Source organism: Staurois parvus, unplaced genomic scaffold, assembly GCF_062004578.1.
Source record: "Staurois parvus isolate SC_StPar_1 unplaced genomic scaffold, SC_StPar_1.0 ptg000011l, whole genome shotgun sequence".
Lineage (NCBI taxonomy): Eukaryota > Metazoa > Chordata > Amphibia > Anura > Ranidae > Staurois > Staurois parvus.
The window spans coordinates 4,453,549-4,468,447 of NW_028317807.1; the positions used below are offsets into that span (position 1 = coordinate 4,453,549).

The 14,899-nt window shown below is 40.3% G+C and overlaps 1 protein-coding gene across 1 annotated transcript in view; it reads right to left on the minus strand.

Moving 5' to 3' along the window:
• The window catches only part of ORC2 (origin recognition complex subunit 2), a 64,525-nt gene extending 49,634 nt beyond the window's left edge, over positions 1-14,891 (minus strand). The window contains exons 1-7 of the mRNA XM_089670237.1: positions 14,736-14,891; positions 9,687-9,790; positions 4,203-4,346; positions 4,024-4,110; positions 3,167-3,259; positions 3,011-3,039; positions 1,818-1,875 (exon numbers count right to left, since the gene is read on the minus strand). Coding sequence (XP_089526363.1) covers positions 1,818-1,875; positions 3,011-3,039; positions 3,167-3,259; positions 4,024-4,110; positions 4,203-4,346; positions 9,687-9,780 — 505 coding nt within the window. The 5' untranslated portion in view covers positions 9,781-9,790; positions 14,736-14,891. The remainder of the gene's footprint in view (positions 1-1,817; positions 1,876-3,010; positions 3,040-3,166; positions 3,260-4,023; positions 4,111-4,202; positions 4,347-9,686; positions 9,791-14,735) is intronic.
• Positions 14,892-14,899: the final 8 nt, after the last annotated feature.

Below are 14,899 nucleotides of genomic sequence, written 5' to 3' on the forward strand. Positions count from 1 at the left end.
AGCTTTCTGGACCCAGAATAGATCTTGCATCCACTTACATTAGACTACCACTGATCTGTCAGAAATGGACACAGACCATTTCTAGACCTGAAGGGATTTAGAGGTACAGAAGTCTGTTTACATCTGGATGCCCATAGACTTACATGGGGCTTCCGGTCAGTCCAGTAACACAAACACTGATGAATATGGAATCAATAGCAAAAAAAAAAAAAAAAGAAGATTCCCTGCTCACTGTAAAAATGGGGGGGGGGTTCTGCGGTGAACTTGATTGCTGATGCAATGCAGGTCTCCTACAGACCAGTCAGTGTATCTGCTTGCTTGTACCTTGCATGGGCAAGCAGATACTGACGAGAAGAATCAATGAACTACAAGCTGACAGCCACTAAGGCTGTCAGGATTTGTCATTTCTCATTCACAAAACTCTGTGAATGAGTGATGCGGCTAGATGGGCAAAGTCCCGCAAGGCCATGTTTTTTTTTTTTATTTCAAATCTTGACAACTAGAAGGGAGAAGAAGGTCCCCCACTAGCTGTCAAAACGGGGGATCAGGACATTTCATAACAAGTTACATGTTATGAAAGGTGAATTTACCCTTACACACACACACACACACACACACACACACACACACACACACACACACACACACACACACACACACACACACACACACACACACACACACACACACACACACACACACACACACACACACACACACACACACACACACACACACACACACACACACACACACACACACACACACACACACACACACACACACACACACACACACGTGCGGTGGTTTGCCCACCTGGCTGCTTCATTTATTCACAGAGTTCTGTTAAAGGGAAATCTACAACTACCATCAGCGTTTGCAGCTGATGCCTCCTAGTTTTCAATGAACTACCAGAGCACTGGTGAGTGCTCTAGGTAGTTTTATTGATGGTTCCTGTCATTATGTAACTGCCTGCCCGTACAAGCAGACAGCTTACACTGACAGTCTGCAGGAGCATGCACCTGCGATCTGCTGATTGTGGGTGCAATGCTTTACAGGCTCCTAATAAAAATAATAAATGCACATTTTTTTTAACCTGCAAAAAAGAAGTGCATTCATTACTATTTTTTTTTTAAAGGTGAGCTTATCATTTAATCCATTTGTTACTTATTTAAAAATAAATTCAGGTCTCAGCAAAGGAGAAGGGAGAATACAGGGCAGGGCTGGGAGGGAACACATTGTTTTGTGCAGTGATGATTTCAGCCACTTATGCAAATATAGGAGCATAACAGGAAGGTGTGGAAAGTCAAATACAATTGGGTCATAAAACTTGCTTAGGCAAACAGCCCACATAGAATCCAACTTTCTACTTCTGCTTTAAGCTGTGAGCACAAAATTACAAGGTGGGAATAGCCAAACTTTTATTCCTTTCACTTAAATTTGTTTATGCAACAAACTGTTGGAATACTGTTAAGGGCTCATTCACATCAGAACTCAGCCCTGTACAGCATGAAGAGCCCTTTGTTTGTCTGTCCTAGCTCAGAATTGCATGCAGGTAGCCCATCTCAGCATATAGACATTAGCTGTCCAGATTTACCCATACAGCCAAGTTTGGCAGGTACACAGGGGACACATGCTCTGTGTCAGGGTCCTTGCAGCTGATGCTTGTTTATTCACCAATTTGGGCTACCTGCAAGCAGATCAGGGCTAAGAGAGAAAAGAAAACAAAAAGGGCTCTTGATGCTAATTCTAAGCACCCGTGTAAATTAACCATAAAACACACACACGCAACAAGGTATACAGAACACACGCTGTACCTGACAGTCTTTTCCTCAGCCTATGCGGTGTTGTGGAGATAAATTCATTTTTGCTTCCCTAATTGAAAAACGAATAAACATATATCTTAAACAGCTAACCTAGACACAAATGAAACAAATCAATAAACTATTAATGTTCATCCGACAAACCCAACAGTTGTGCTACAGTCACAACTGTAGAATTCCTTTGTGTTCATGCCTGTGCTACGAGTCTGTCTGACCTTTGTTGCCGATTCCCACAGCCATTACAGATTATTTAAAGCGAGCCTATTAATAACATTAAAATCATACAATAATATGTTCTTGACACGTCGCAATGTACAGCAACAGTAGACTGCATATATATATATATATATATATATATATATAAAATGTATCACTCGAGAATTTTGCTTTGCCCACACAAAGGGAGCTAACCTGTGTAACACTTTGGTTTTCACACTTGCTGATCACAGATTGTTACAGCAAAGATCTTGGAATATAACTCTGTCATCTCTGGGTCAGCATCTTAGTCTCAAATGTAGAAGCTGGCCCTGGATGATGTCTGATCAAATATGGCACTAACCTTCTAAGGAGAAATGAAGATGAAAGAATGGTCTTGTGGAACAGTGATCTTAGATCATAACTATGCATGTGCACTTGGGGCTGTAGAACATACAATTCTCGTATATTTCTTGCCGTGGAGCAAGAGCTGCACATAGAAATCAGAGAATGTGGCTGTATGAGGCTGTATGAGGATATACACTGGTACTTGCATAAACGTGTGCACATATGGACATATGCCTCTGGACACAGACTGTTTGCATCCAGGTGCATATATGTGCTTAGAAAAAATACCAATATATGCCCATGTACTGCTACATGCAGTAATTTATTTCTATGGGTAGCTGTGGCTCCTGGGTGGGGAAATGAGCCCACATTTTACATCATACAGTCCCAGGTGCCCATGTTCATTAGACCTTACACTAAGGATTCCTTTAGCACTTAAATGAGAAGTCTCCTTTAACAGCTGTAAAGAAGATAATCCTTTCACTCTGTCTGCAATACTTTACTAACATTATATCCCACCCTCAGAAGTCTAATGCAGAGTGGGCTGTGCTCAAAATATGGCTAGAATTAAAGCATTTTTCCACCTCAGTCATTTAAAAGTACAGTGCAATAAAAGCAATTATAAGCAAAAAACTTTCACTTACCTTAGAAGTTGTTTTAATTGTGGATTGCTCTGTTAAAAAAAAAATATATAAAATATTATTATTAATAATAATTATATTTATTTGCATTTTTTGCTTAACAGATTTGTAGCATATCTGGTAACCTAGTATTCTTACATTTCCTATCACAAAACATACTTTTGTTGTTTGGAGGTGGGCTGACAGCTTCCTCAGGACTATCTTTTGTAGAAAATGTGACGCTTTTACCAGGAGTCCTGGCCATCTCAGAGGCTTAAAAATAAATAAAACAGAAAAGTTACAAGAAACCGTATACAAGTCATTCAACCATTCTGAGGAAAAAAATGAATAGGAATATTGCTTTAAACGTATTGGCTAATTGAAGCAAATATTCAATATTGTGTGACTGTTCTCAACTTCTTTAGTAAACCCAGGAAGTGTCTCTAAATTTTCACACAGTTTAAGGGAATCAGAGCTGGCTTCAGGTTTCTAAGGAAAGGTATTTTCACTTATACATAAAACAGTGTAACCTACTCGTGCACATCACTGGATGGTGATCAGGCAGGGGGGAGCCTCATGCATAGAATGCATGAAGGTAAAGAACCTTCAGCCTTTCTAACCCATCCGGACAATTTATTTTATATATCTGCGATTTTGTTTTTGGCATCTTGGGTTCCTGGGTCTGCACACCCCTTGTGGCCACTATCAATTGGTCCCATTCTCACTGCTAAATCTTTTTTATTTCTTATATAATGGACAATGCAAAAGGTAGACCTGGAAAGAAAGGGGTGGGTGAGAACCACAGAAATTTCCAGGCGGATAGAAACAAAGTCAGAAATTAGGCCAGCGTAGTCCTGCTGCTGGATTAACCAATACGAAGTCAAACTTCAACCTGAAATTAAAATATCAGTTTGAACAGACTGACACTTACGTTAACCAAGCAACATGACACTGTGGGATCACTGCTGTTCCACTTACTGAAAACATTCTAGAGATGTTTCCTCTAACTGCTGAGAAAAATACTGCAAATAGTTTACCGAGCTGGGCCATTTTGTTTGAGCGTCTCATAGTATGGAATGAGTAGACATCGCCTCCTCCTGTTCCAGGGCCATTTTCTAAATTATCTGTATTAGGAAATAAAACATAAGACATTATAAAGCTGGTAGGAATAGAGAACAATAAGCAGATGTGTTTATCCATTGTTTAATGGACCTACCTTCAGTATTTACTCCTAACACATCCACATAGTCCTTTTCCTTCCAGTTATCCACAGCCTCACTCTCAGCATACAGTTCTTTCTTAATCAAGCTTTTAGTATTTGCAATTTTCTGAGCTATTGTGCTGCTCCTTAGCCTTGTTCCTAAAATTACAAATAGTAGTAACACTGATTTTTTTGCATAGTAAAGACAGTTCACAAAACCTTTAAGAAACAGAATAATTTAGAATACCATCAGAGCCAACATATCCGACTTTTGCAGTGATAAGTGGATAAACACAACTCCCAAAACATGCAGTGTGAACATAAAAGGTTTTATAAAATACTGTTTTTGCTATGTTTTAATGTATATGTGCACTTTCGAAGTGAACTTATTCTTTTCGTCCCCCACCACTTGCAACGTTTTCTTCCTATCAGAGAACTCTTGCATGTGATGGCCACATTCTATAGGCCTATTTGCTGAGGTCAGTGTAGAAACTTTTCCTGAACAGTGTAAATATTGTGACAGGCTACGGCATGGAGGCAAACATACACCCGGAGAAGGTAGGGTACTTCATGTTTATGTTGGAGAAAGGATAAGTGCACTTATATTTAAAATGGACTTTGAACATGTTCACCAATGTCTACTTTATCAGGATTAATTTACACTTTACAGGGGTGTGGAAGTTTTTAAAAAAAACTACTTGTTCAGGGACTAAAATCAGTGTCCTAATCTACTTGTCCCTCATGACAAACTACTTGTCCTATTAAAGAAAAAAAAAAATGTAACCAAAACCATATTTAAATCTGCTTTACTGCCTGGGGGTTTTAAAAACAAAAGGGGCTTTCTGGCGACTTAAACATTTAGTATTTTTAACCTTACGCAGTTTATCTCCTCCTCCCCTCCCTATCTGTCTCCAGCCCAACCCCCGGGACTAGCAGGAAGGGGAGAGACCTTGCAGTGCAATGAGCACCGATTGGGTGCTTGTCAGGAAAGGGGAGTGTCAAGCTTTTCCTTTATCTTTTTTGCTGCCAGAGCCATTTTTGCGTTTTTTTGCACAAGTTTAAAAAAATTATTTAAGGCCTGACGATTACACAAAACTCCAAAACATTATATATTTTCGGAAATCGGAGACCATAGAGGATAAAATAGCGGTAGTTACAATTTTTTTATGTCACACGATATTATCACAAAGGTCTAGGAAATGCAAAATTTTAATAAAAATTCACTTAAGTTAATTTTAGGGCACAAAAAGCAATAAATTATCCAATATTTTTGTAAAATATAAGAGACGAGGTTGCATCGAGTAAATAGATATCCAACATGTCAAACCTTAAATTTGCACAAGCTCCTGAAATGGCAACAAAGTTTAGTAACCCTATACTTTCTATAGGTGACGCTTTTAAAGCCCCTTATAGTTCATCAATTCAGCATTATGGAGGAGGTCTGGTGTTAGAATTATTGCTCTCATTCTGGCGTGTGCGGTGATATGTAACATGTATACATGTACGCAATCGTCGTTTTCATGCGTAGGCACCCTAGTACGTGCTTTTACGTTTTGTGGGGACGGAGGCCTTGAAATTTTATTTTCACTTATTTGAGACATCCGGGGTCCAAAAGCAGAGCCCAGGACACATAGCAGGCGGGGGGGTTGGGTAAAGCTGGAACCATAGTGGGCTGTGTGGAAGCAATCGGGCAGCAACGTTGCCACCAAAATGCTTCCACTTGACAGGTGAGGAAGCAGCAGGACTAGAAGGTAAAAAAAAGACAAAAAACAAATACTACCTGATCGGCGCCTGGAACCACATGTCCCAGGCGTCAGGTGATATACATTGAACATCCCTGACTTTACATGTTATTTTACAAGTCTGCGCAAACAACAATAAGAATTAAAGTGCAGTAACCTTTGGCAATCTACATTTTAACAGCTACTTATCATTTGCTTTATATGAAATTTTGATTGTTGCTCAATGATCTTGTAGTATATGTATGAATAAAATCTAGTTTCAGTTTCTGAACAGGAAAATCTGTGACATTGATAATGAAGCATACATGCATGATCCAACCACCCCCAGGTACCACCACCATTATCTGACAGGTCCATAGATATGATCAGAAAAACTCTCAGTTGTAATAAGATACAGTATATAAAAGATAGATTGCACTCCAAAATCTGCATACAGGCAAATATTATTCTGCGAAGGTATATGCTGGCACTAAGGACTCAGTGTAGTGTCAAACAGTACAATGAGTCTGTATAACAATTACTGGGTAAGTATTTTGACCAGATCATCATTATTATGCATATTTTCCAGCTCCAAGCTCTATGAATGCTTATTGGATTTAAACATATCAGGTGATGTATATTCATGTAATGAGGGAGGGTGGGCCTAAGGAGATTAACACCCTATATCAAGTTGTGCATAATCATGAGGCAGCTTTTTTTCCCCTCAGGGAAATGGGCCAAAAAAAAGAGATTTAACTGACTCTGAAAAGTCAAAAATTGGAAAAAATCTTTCATAGGGATGCAGCACTCTTGAAATTGCTAAGATAATGGGGCATGATCACAGAACCAAACCTTTTGTTGCAAATAGTCAACAAGGTCGTACGAATCGTGTTGAGAAAAAAAAAAAGACGCAAATTAACTGCCAAAGATTTGAGAAGAATCAAACCTGAAGCTACCAGGAACCCATTATCCTCCAGTGCGGTCATATTCCAGAACTGCAACCCACCTGGAGAGCCCAGAAGTACAAGGTGTTCAGTGCTCAGAGACATGGCCAAGGTAAGGAAAGCTGAAATCCGGCCACCACTGAACAAGACACACAAGTTGAAACATCAAGACTGGGCCCAGAAATGATCTGAAGACAGATTTTTCAAAGGTTTAATTGACTGATGAGATGAGAGTGACTTTTAAATGAACCAGATGGATGGGCCCGTGGTTGGATCAGTAACGAGCACAGAGCTCAACTTCTACTCAGACGCCAGCAAGGTGGATGGGGTACTGGCATGGACTGGTATTATTAACGATGAGCTAGTTGGATTTTTTGGGTTGAAAATGGACTTAAAAATCAACCCTCAAACCTACTGCCAGTTTTTAGAAGACACTTTCTTCAAGCAATGGTACAGGAGAAAGTCTGCATCTCTCAAGAAGACCATGATATTTATGCAGGACAATGCTCCATGGCGTGCATCAAAATATTCCACTGTGTGGTTAGCCAGTAAATGTCTTAAATATGAAAGAATAATGACATGCCCCCTTCCTCACCTGACCTAAACCCTATTGAGAACTTGGGGGCCCTTCTTAAATAGGAAATTTACATTGAAGGAAAACAGTACATCTCTCTGAACAGTGCCTGGGAGGCTGTGGTTGCTGCTGCACAAAAAGTTGATAGTCAACAGATCAAGAAACCGACAGACTCCATGAATGGAAGGCTTATGACTGTTATTGAAAAGAAGAGTGGCTATACTGGCCACTGATCTTTTATTGAAATATCCGAAATGTTTATTTGTATATTTTGAGTTGTTTGCTTACTATTTTCACTTTAACAAATGAAAATAAACAAGTGAGATGGAAAGTTTTTCATTTAGTTGCATAATAATTCTGCATACTAATAGTTGCCCAATAATTGTGCACACATAGATATTCTTCTAAGAAAGCCAAAACCTCACTTTTACTTAAATATTCAGGTTTGAGGTTTATTAACATTTTGGATTGACCAAAAGCACTGTAGTCGTTCAATAATGAAATTAATCCTCAAAAATACAACTTTTCTAATAATTGTGCACACAGTATATATGATATACTCCAAACATAACCCATAGCCTATGGACATCAAGGTGCACCTATCTCACTGAGGGTTCAGTTTCATTACCATCACTCTATCCACTCTCAAGCTCCCACTCTGGTCCTGACTCTCAATCTTCTGGTGGGAATTCACTGCATGTGGACACAGAATACAAACTGAGTCCCGGATGTGCCTAGATAAAATCTACTCACATGTGGAACATAATAAAAAGCATGATCAAATGCCCAACCCAGACTTCACTCAAAAGATTTCATTGGTAGAAAATGCAATGGACTGGCTTAGATATTATCACCCATGCTGCTTATCAGCATTCACAGTGACCTTATGGTGGACACTACTTGGTACTGTGTTTGACATGGTACAATGTACTATCATTTGCACTTTGTACTTTGTTCTTATGTACTATCATTTGCCTGTATGCACAATTTGAATTTATTGAATTGCTTGCAACTATTTGACCATGCACAAGAACCATAAATCTTTCCGCTAACAACTAGGAAAGATTAGATTTGTGTTCAATCAATGATATTAGTATGGCAAAATATGATTGAGTTTTATACAAGATTTGGAAGTCTTCTCATTTATTCAAACAATACAAAACTGCCAAAGCTACCATGCTGTAATATATATGTTGTTAACTAAAGTTATCAACAAGGCTTCGTATTGGATACCCTACGAAGTGTGAAAATGAAATGTTGCTGTTGGAAGTCTCTATGTACCTGGAAATACATGTGAGCTTTTTTTTTTTTTTTTCAAAAAACTTCAAAAACTTTTCAATAAAAATTTGAAAAAAATAAAAATAAATGATCAGCAGAAACTCTATGATTGGCATGTGTAAATTTGCAAACCAACCTGGTCTTTTTTTTTTGGACTCCATCCTAGTAGAGGTGTCTATAGCTAAAGAGTTCTCCAATTAAAATACTGTTCAGTGAGAGTTCACAGGACAGTAATGAGGACAATAAAAATGTAGTTCTTTGCTGGCAGTCAGATCTCCACAATCCCATGAAAGAGAGTTAAGTAGGTTTTTGCTCATAATCCCAAGGCATACATGTCTGAAATTACCTGCCTGCCACTAGGCTGAAGAAATGTAAACTAATAAAGAGAAGATCTAGTTCAGTGTGAGCAAGGTTAGTTTTCACTTCTGGTTGGGTGGCGGTAAAAACAGGTGGTTGAACTTACTCTCCCCCCAACATGCTGAATAAGCTGCCACGGGGGGGGGTATATACAGGTCACAGCTGCAATGCTTTGCATCACAGAACAGCACGGCAAAAGTTTCCCCTCCATCGCATTCGACAAGCAGTACCGGTCAATTGAATGGGACATGGCCGTGCTGCAACCACACGCAATGCATGCATTTGCGGCAAGAAGTTTGGGCTTCCAAGGGTCAAAGTAGGTAGTGAATATTAAACATCCTCTGAAAAGACACAATGCCTCCTCAGCTACTGTCAAATTTCCTCTGAAAAGTGATCCAGCACTGATCACTCTTTAGAGGGTAATGCTAGTGTAAATGAGCACCAATAGCTTAAAAAAACATAGAAACTCAAAATAGCTTAAAGGAGAGACTCTTTGTAAATGTCAAAAAACATTATACTAAAATGAAATGGTATGTCATTGACAGGGGTCTACAGACATCAAATGCTGTATGCCCCAGTGGTTTTACCATGACTGTCATTCAAGCAAGTAATTAAAATGACACACCTTCTTGTTTATCAATAATATGCTCCAAAACATCTTCATCAGGTACAAACTGAACCTGCAGGTTTTTGTTCCCTTGAACAGTATCATGGTTCATGTCTTCCAATCTGTAAAAGAAATTAAAAAACATTTTCATTACAGTAACTTAAAGGAGATCTATGGTCACATCATACACATTTTACCATCAGCATTGTACTTCCAGTATTCTCTGCATGCTTTGCAGATTCTCCTCTCACGTTTACTTTTAATTTCTAAGGAATACTCATCCCATGGTACCTTGCTGCTTGAAAGCAGTATTTCCTGTACTGACTACGCTGGCTGAAACTCCTACTCTCCGCACCTCTGTAGTTCTGAAGGCAGGCTCTGAAACGTGTGACACAGCAGAGACTACTCACAGGGCATAGTGCATATGTCACAATCTCAAGAAGAAAATGTGTGGGGCTCTTCATATAGTAATTTTACTTTAAGATTGTTCAGATTCATAGGAGTAGATTAAGTGAGGTACACACTATGAGAAAATTGGACCAGTGCTGGGGCGTACTATGATGTAACCGACAGTGGTATTAACTTGCACGGAAATTCTTAGAGGCAAATGTGCTTCCTAGTGTACAATTTCTATGTTCTTCGCTTCTGATTTTTTTTCTGTTTATTCTATACCATTTCTATTCTATTATTTCCAGACAATTACTGTACACATTGAGTGAAAATTGGATGTTGTGTTTACGTATGATAAAAATGTTCTAGCCTGCACCTTTGTTTTTTTCTCTGAACTGTCAGATTCGGTTGTCAAACACACTATACTAATGGACAAATAATCAACCGACCACTCCTCGCCTGGAATTTTTCTTTTGATCTTCTATAGCGTGTACCCAGCTTTAGAAATAACTGAAATATAATGTGGAAATGAATATGTTAATTTCAGTTTTGACAGTGACAGTTATTATTCATGGCATGCTCTGAATGTAACTATTTTGGTATTTGATGGGTTTATTTTTACTTTAAGGCTTGTTCACACCATACGTGCAGAAAAACTGCTGGAAACTGAAACGCAGATTTCACTTACAGAGACATCAGGTTTTATGTGCGCTTCAATGAGTTTTATACACAATGCAGATTTCTGCACAGAAAAATATATGCACATGATACTAGCGTTGTGGTGTGAACAGGGCTCATAGACAACAATTGATTTTGTTGTGTCCTTGCAAAACACATGCAGAAAAACTGACATCTCTGCACCATGGTGTGAATGAGCCTTAAATGGAACTAAACCCATCAAGTTAACAGTTACAAAAATAAATGGTTACATTCCCAGCATGCTGGGAATGATAACTGTCACATTTCCTTGTGCTCATGACAGTTGCAGGTCAAACAGAGGCTAGGATGGCAGCTTCCTTTGATGAAAGGATAGGAGAATTTGGTTCCGCTTTATAGCCTTAAGGCATCCATACAGTCAGGTCCATAAATATTGGGACATGGACACAATTCTAACATTTTTGGCTCTGTACACCACCACAATGGATTTGAAATGAAACGAACAAGATGTGCTTTAACTGCAGACTGCCAGCTTTAATTTGAGGGTATTTACATCCAAATCAGGTGAACGGTGTAGGAATTACAACAGTTTGCATATGTGCCTCCCACTTGTTAGGGGCCAAAAGTAATGGGACAATTGGCTTCTCAGCTGTTCCATGGCCAGGTGTGTGTTATTCCCTCATTATCCCAATTACAATGAGCAGATAAAAGGTCCAGAGTTAATTTCAAGTGTGCTATTTGCATTTGGAATCTGTTGCTGTCAACTCTCAAGATGAGATCCAAAGAGCTGTCACTATCAGTGAAGCAAGCCAACATTAGGCTGAAAAACAAAACAAACTCATCAGAGAGATAGCAAAAACATTAGGCGTGGCCAAAACAACTGTTTGGAACATTCTTAAAAAGAAGGAACGCACCTGTAAGCTCAGCAACACCAAAAGACCCGGAAGACCACGGAAAACAACTGTGGTGGATGACCAAAGAATTCTTTCCCTGATGAAGAAAACACCCTTCGCAACAGTTGGCCAGATCAAGAACACTCTCCAGGAGGTAGGTGTATGTGTGTCAAAGTCAACAATCAAGAGAAGACTTCACCAGAGTGAATACAGAGGGTTCACCACAAGATGGAAACCATTGGTGAGCCTCAAAAACAGGAAGACCAGATTAGAGTTTGTCAAACGACATCTAAAAAAGCCTTCCCAGTTCTGGAACAACATCCTATGGACAGATGAGACCAAGATCAACTTGTACCAGAGTGATGGGAAGAGAAGAGTATGGAGAAGGAAAGGAACTGCTCATGATCCTAAGCATACCACCTCATCAGTGAAGCATGGTGGTGGTAGTGTCATGGCATGGGCATGTATGGCTGCCAATGGAACTGGTTCTCTTGTATTTATTGATGATGTGACTGCTGACAAAAGCAGCAGGATGAATTCTGAAGTGTTTCGGGCAATATTATCTGCTCATATTCAGCCAAATGCTTCAGAACTCATTGGACGCCGCTTCACAGTGCAGATGGGCAATGACCCAAAGCAGACTGCAAAAGCAACCAAAGAGTTTTTTAAGGGAAAGAAGTGGAATGTTCTGCAATGGCCAAGTCAATCACCTGACCTGAATCCGATTGAGTATGCATTTCACTTGCTGAAGACAAAACTGAAGGGAAAATGCCCCAAGAACAAGCAGGAACTGAAGACAGTTGCAGTAGAGGCCTGGCAGAGCATCACCAGGGATGAAACCCAGCGTCTGGTGATGTCTATGCGTTCCAGACTTCAGGCTGTAATTGACTGCAAAGGATTTGCAACCAAGTATTAAAAAGTGAAAGTTTGATTTATGATTATTATTCTGTCCCATTACTTTTGGTCCCTTAACAAGTGGGAGGCACATATGCAAACTGTTGTAATTCCTACACCATTCACCTGATTTGGATGTAAATACCCTCAAATTAAAGCTGACAGTCTGCAGTTAAAGCACACCTTGTTTGTTTCATTTCAAATCCATTGTGGTGGTGTATAGAGCCAAAAATGTTAGAATTGTGTTGATGTCCCAATATTTATGGACCTGACTGTATATGGATTTAAATTTGGCTGAACGGCATCTTGGCTGGGAAGGGCGGGTTTAGAACACATGTAAAATTTTTATTACGGTGTCCCTGTTTTTCCCCCTCACTATCTGTCTGGTAAACCAGGGAGGTCAGTTAGGGAAATTCTCTCTAGGGCTAGATTTACCTCCATGAGGTTTACTCCACGATTCATCTTCTATGAAAAGAAATGGATGCAAGTGTGCATCAACATGCATCCCAATGCATTCTCTGCTGAATGTCAGCACGTCATTACGCACATCATGGGTTGATGCATGCCACAATGTGCATCTTAACACATGCATTTGGCCCTCGGTAGCAGAATAAACCTGACAGGGGTTCTAATCTTTGCCCACTCTATTCAAAATTAAAAAAAGTGTGGCTTTCTAAACACTTTAAAGCTGCACACCGCATAAAATCAAACGTTACCCTTGTAGTAGGGCTCTCCAGCACTGCAAGGGCTAAATTCTTGTTTTAGTCTTGGGGAACACAAACAGCAGTGGTACTTACTTTATCCTTACTCCCCCAGCACTCCAAAGAGGTGGTCGGGCCCTCCGTGCCCTGACAGACAATGTGGGACAGCTGGTCCTGCATTGTACATGATGTCGTCAGTATGCCCAGGACAGGTGGAGCAGTCAAGCAGCTAGGTTTACATCTATGTGGTCATGACAGCCCATTATTTGAATGGGCTGCTGTGCCCTGTGAAACAGAAAAAAAGTCCCTGTACTTTGGAAATTGCAGCCCCCAAGGGAACCAAGTTTCCCAGTGTGGGTGTGCGATTTTCAGTGCAAGTGGTGGGCCATTAGGACTAATTCCATCTGCCTGCGGGTATTGCGTTTCACTGTGTGGGTGGTTTCATCAGGCAAATTTGCGCACCACATGCACAAGTGTGAACCTAGACTGCAGGGGCAAGGATGAATAAAATGGATATGACTAACAGTTAACCCTTGTAGTGCAGGGAGAGCCTAGGGTTGCCACCTCGTCCCTTTATACCTGAACACATATTAATTATACAGGTTCTGTGGCTGATTATGGTGGTCATTAAAAACTCACTTAGTGCCTTATCTGCAGCGCTATAGCCAAATGACGGCTACAGTGCGGTTATCCAGTTCTGGGACGGCATCATATGATGTCCTCCGAGAACGTTCCCTCCTACACGCGCCCAACAGCGCACACCCGGTGATATCTGCTTCCTATGGACGCAGCTGATCACGTGATGAGGTAAAAGGCCAGTCACAGCGGCCTTTTACCACATGATCAGCTGTGTCCAATGACACAGCAGATCACGGAGTAAATACAGTTGCCAGTTATTGGCAGCACTTTCCTCATGCTGTTATAACCGGCAGCTGTCACAGAGCACATCGGCACTGATGATCAGTGCCCTACAGTTTCACCCACCAGTGCTCGTCAGTGCCGCCTCATCAACGCACATCAGTGAAGGTGATAAATTTCCTGCTTGCAAAATTTCATAACAGAAACAAAAGAAAACCTTTATTTTTTTTTTTTAAATATTTTGCTCTTTTTTTGTTTATGGTGCAAAAGAAAAAAAAGTGCGACAGCGCTGAAAGCTGAAAATTGGTCAGGAAAGGAAGGGGGAATAAGTGCCCGATAGGCGAGGGGTTAAATGAGCCTCAGAACTTGTGCAGTTAATATGTTCGGGTTTAAAGGGATGAGGTGGCAACCCTAGGAGAGCCCCACCCAGAGTTCAGATTTACATTGCCAGCAATGAGAATGTATCTGAGAAAGTGTCCTGTCAGGGCCAGTCCCTGGAAATACATCCCAGTAGGTGAGGACATGTCCTATTACCGCACTCATAACAAGACAGCCTCACAGCTGATGTTCATTTTTACACACTTCTTCCAGTATATAGAAAGCACAAGGAGAATTTACAACCTCCAAGCATCATAAAACACCGCAATGTCCCTCCCCCTCCATACCAGCCTTACCGACTCCGCTCTCTTCTCCCGCCAGACGTTCGTCACTCCCGTAGGGAGTGCAAGAACAAGCTCAGCCAATCATGAGGTAGAAGCTTACATTACAACCAATCATTTAACAGGCTAGGAAGTTTGAGCCAATAAGACTCAGGGAGCAAAAAGAGAAAGTCTTCAGA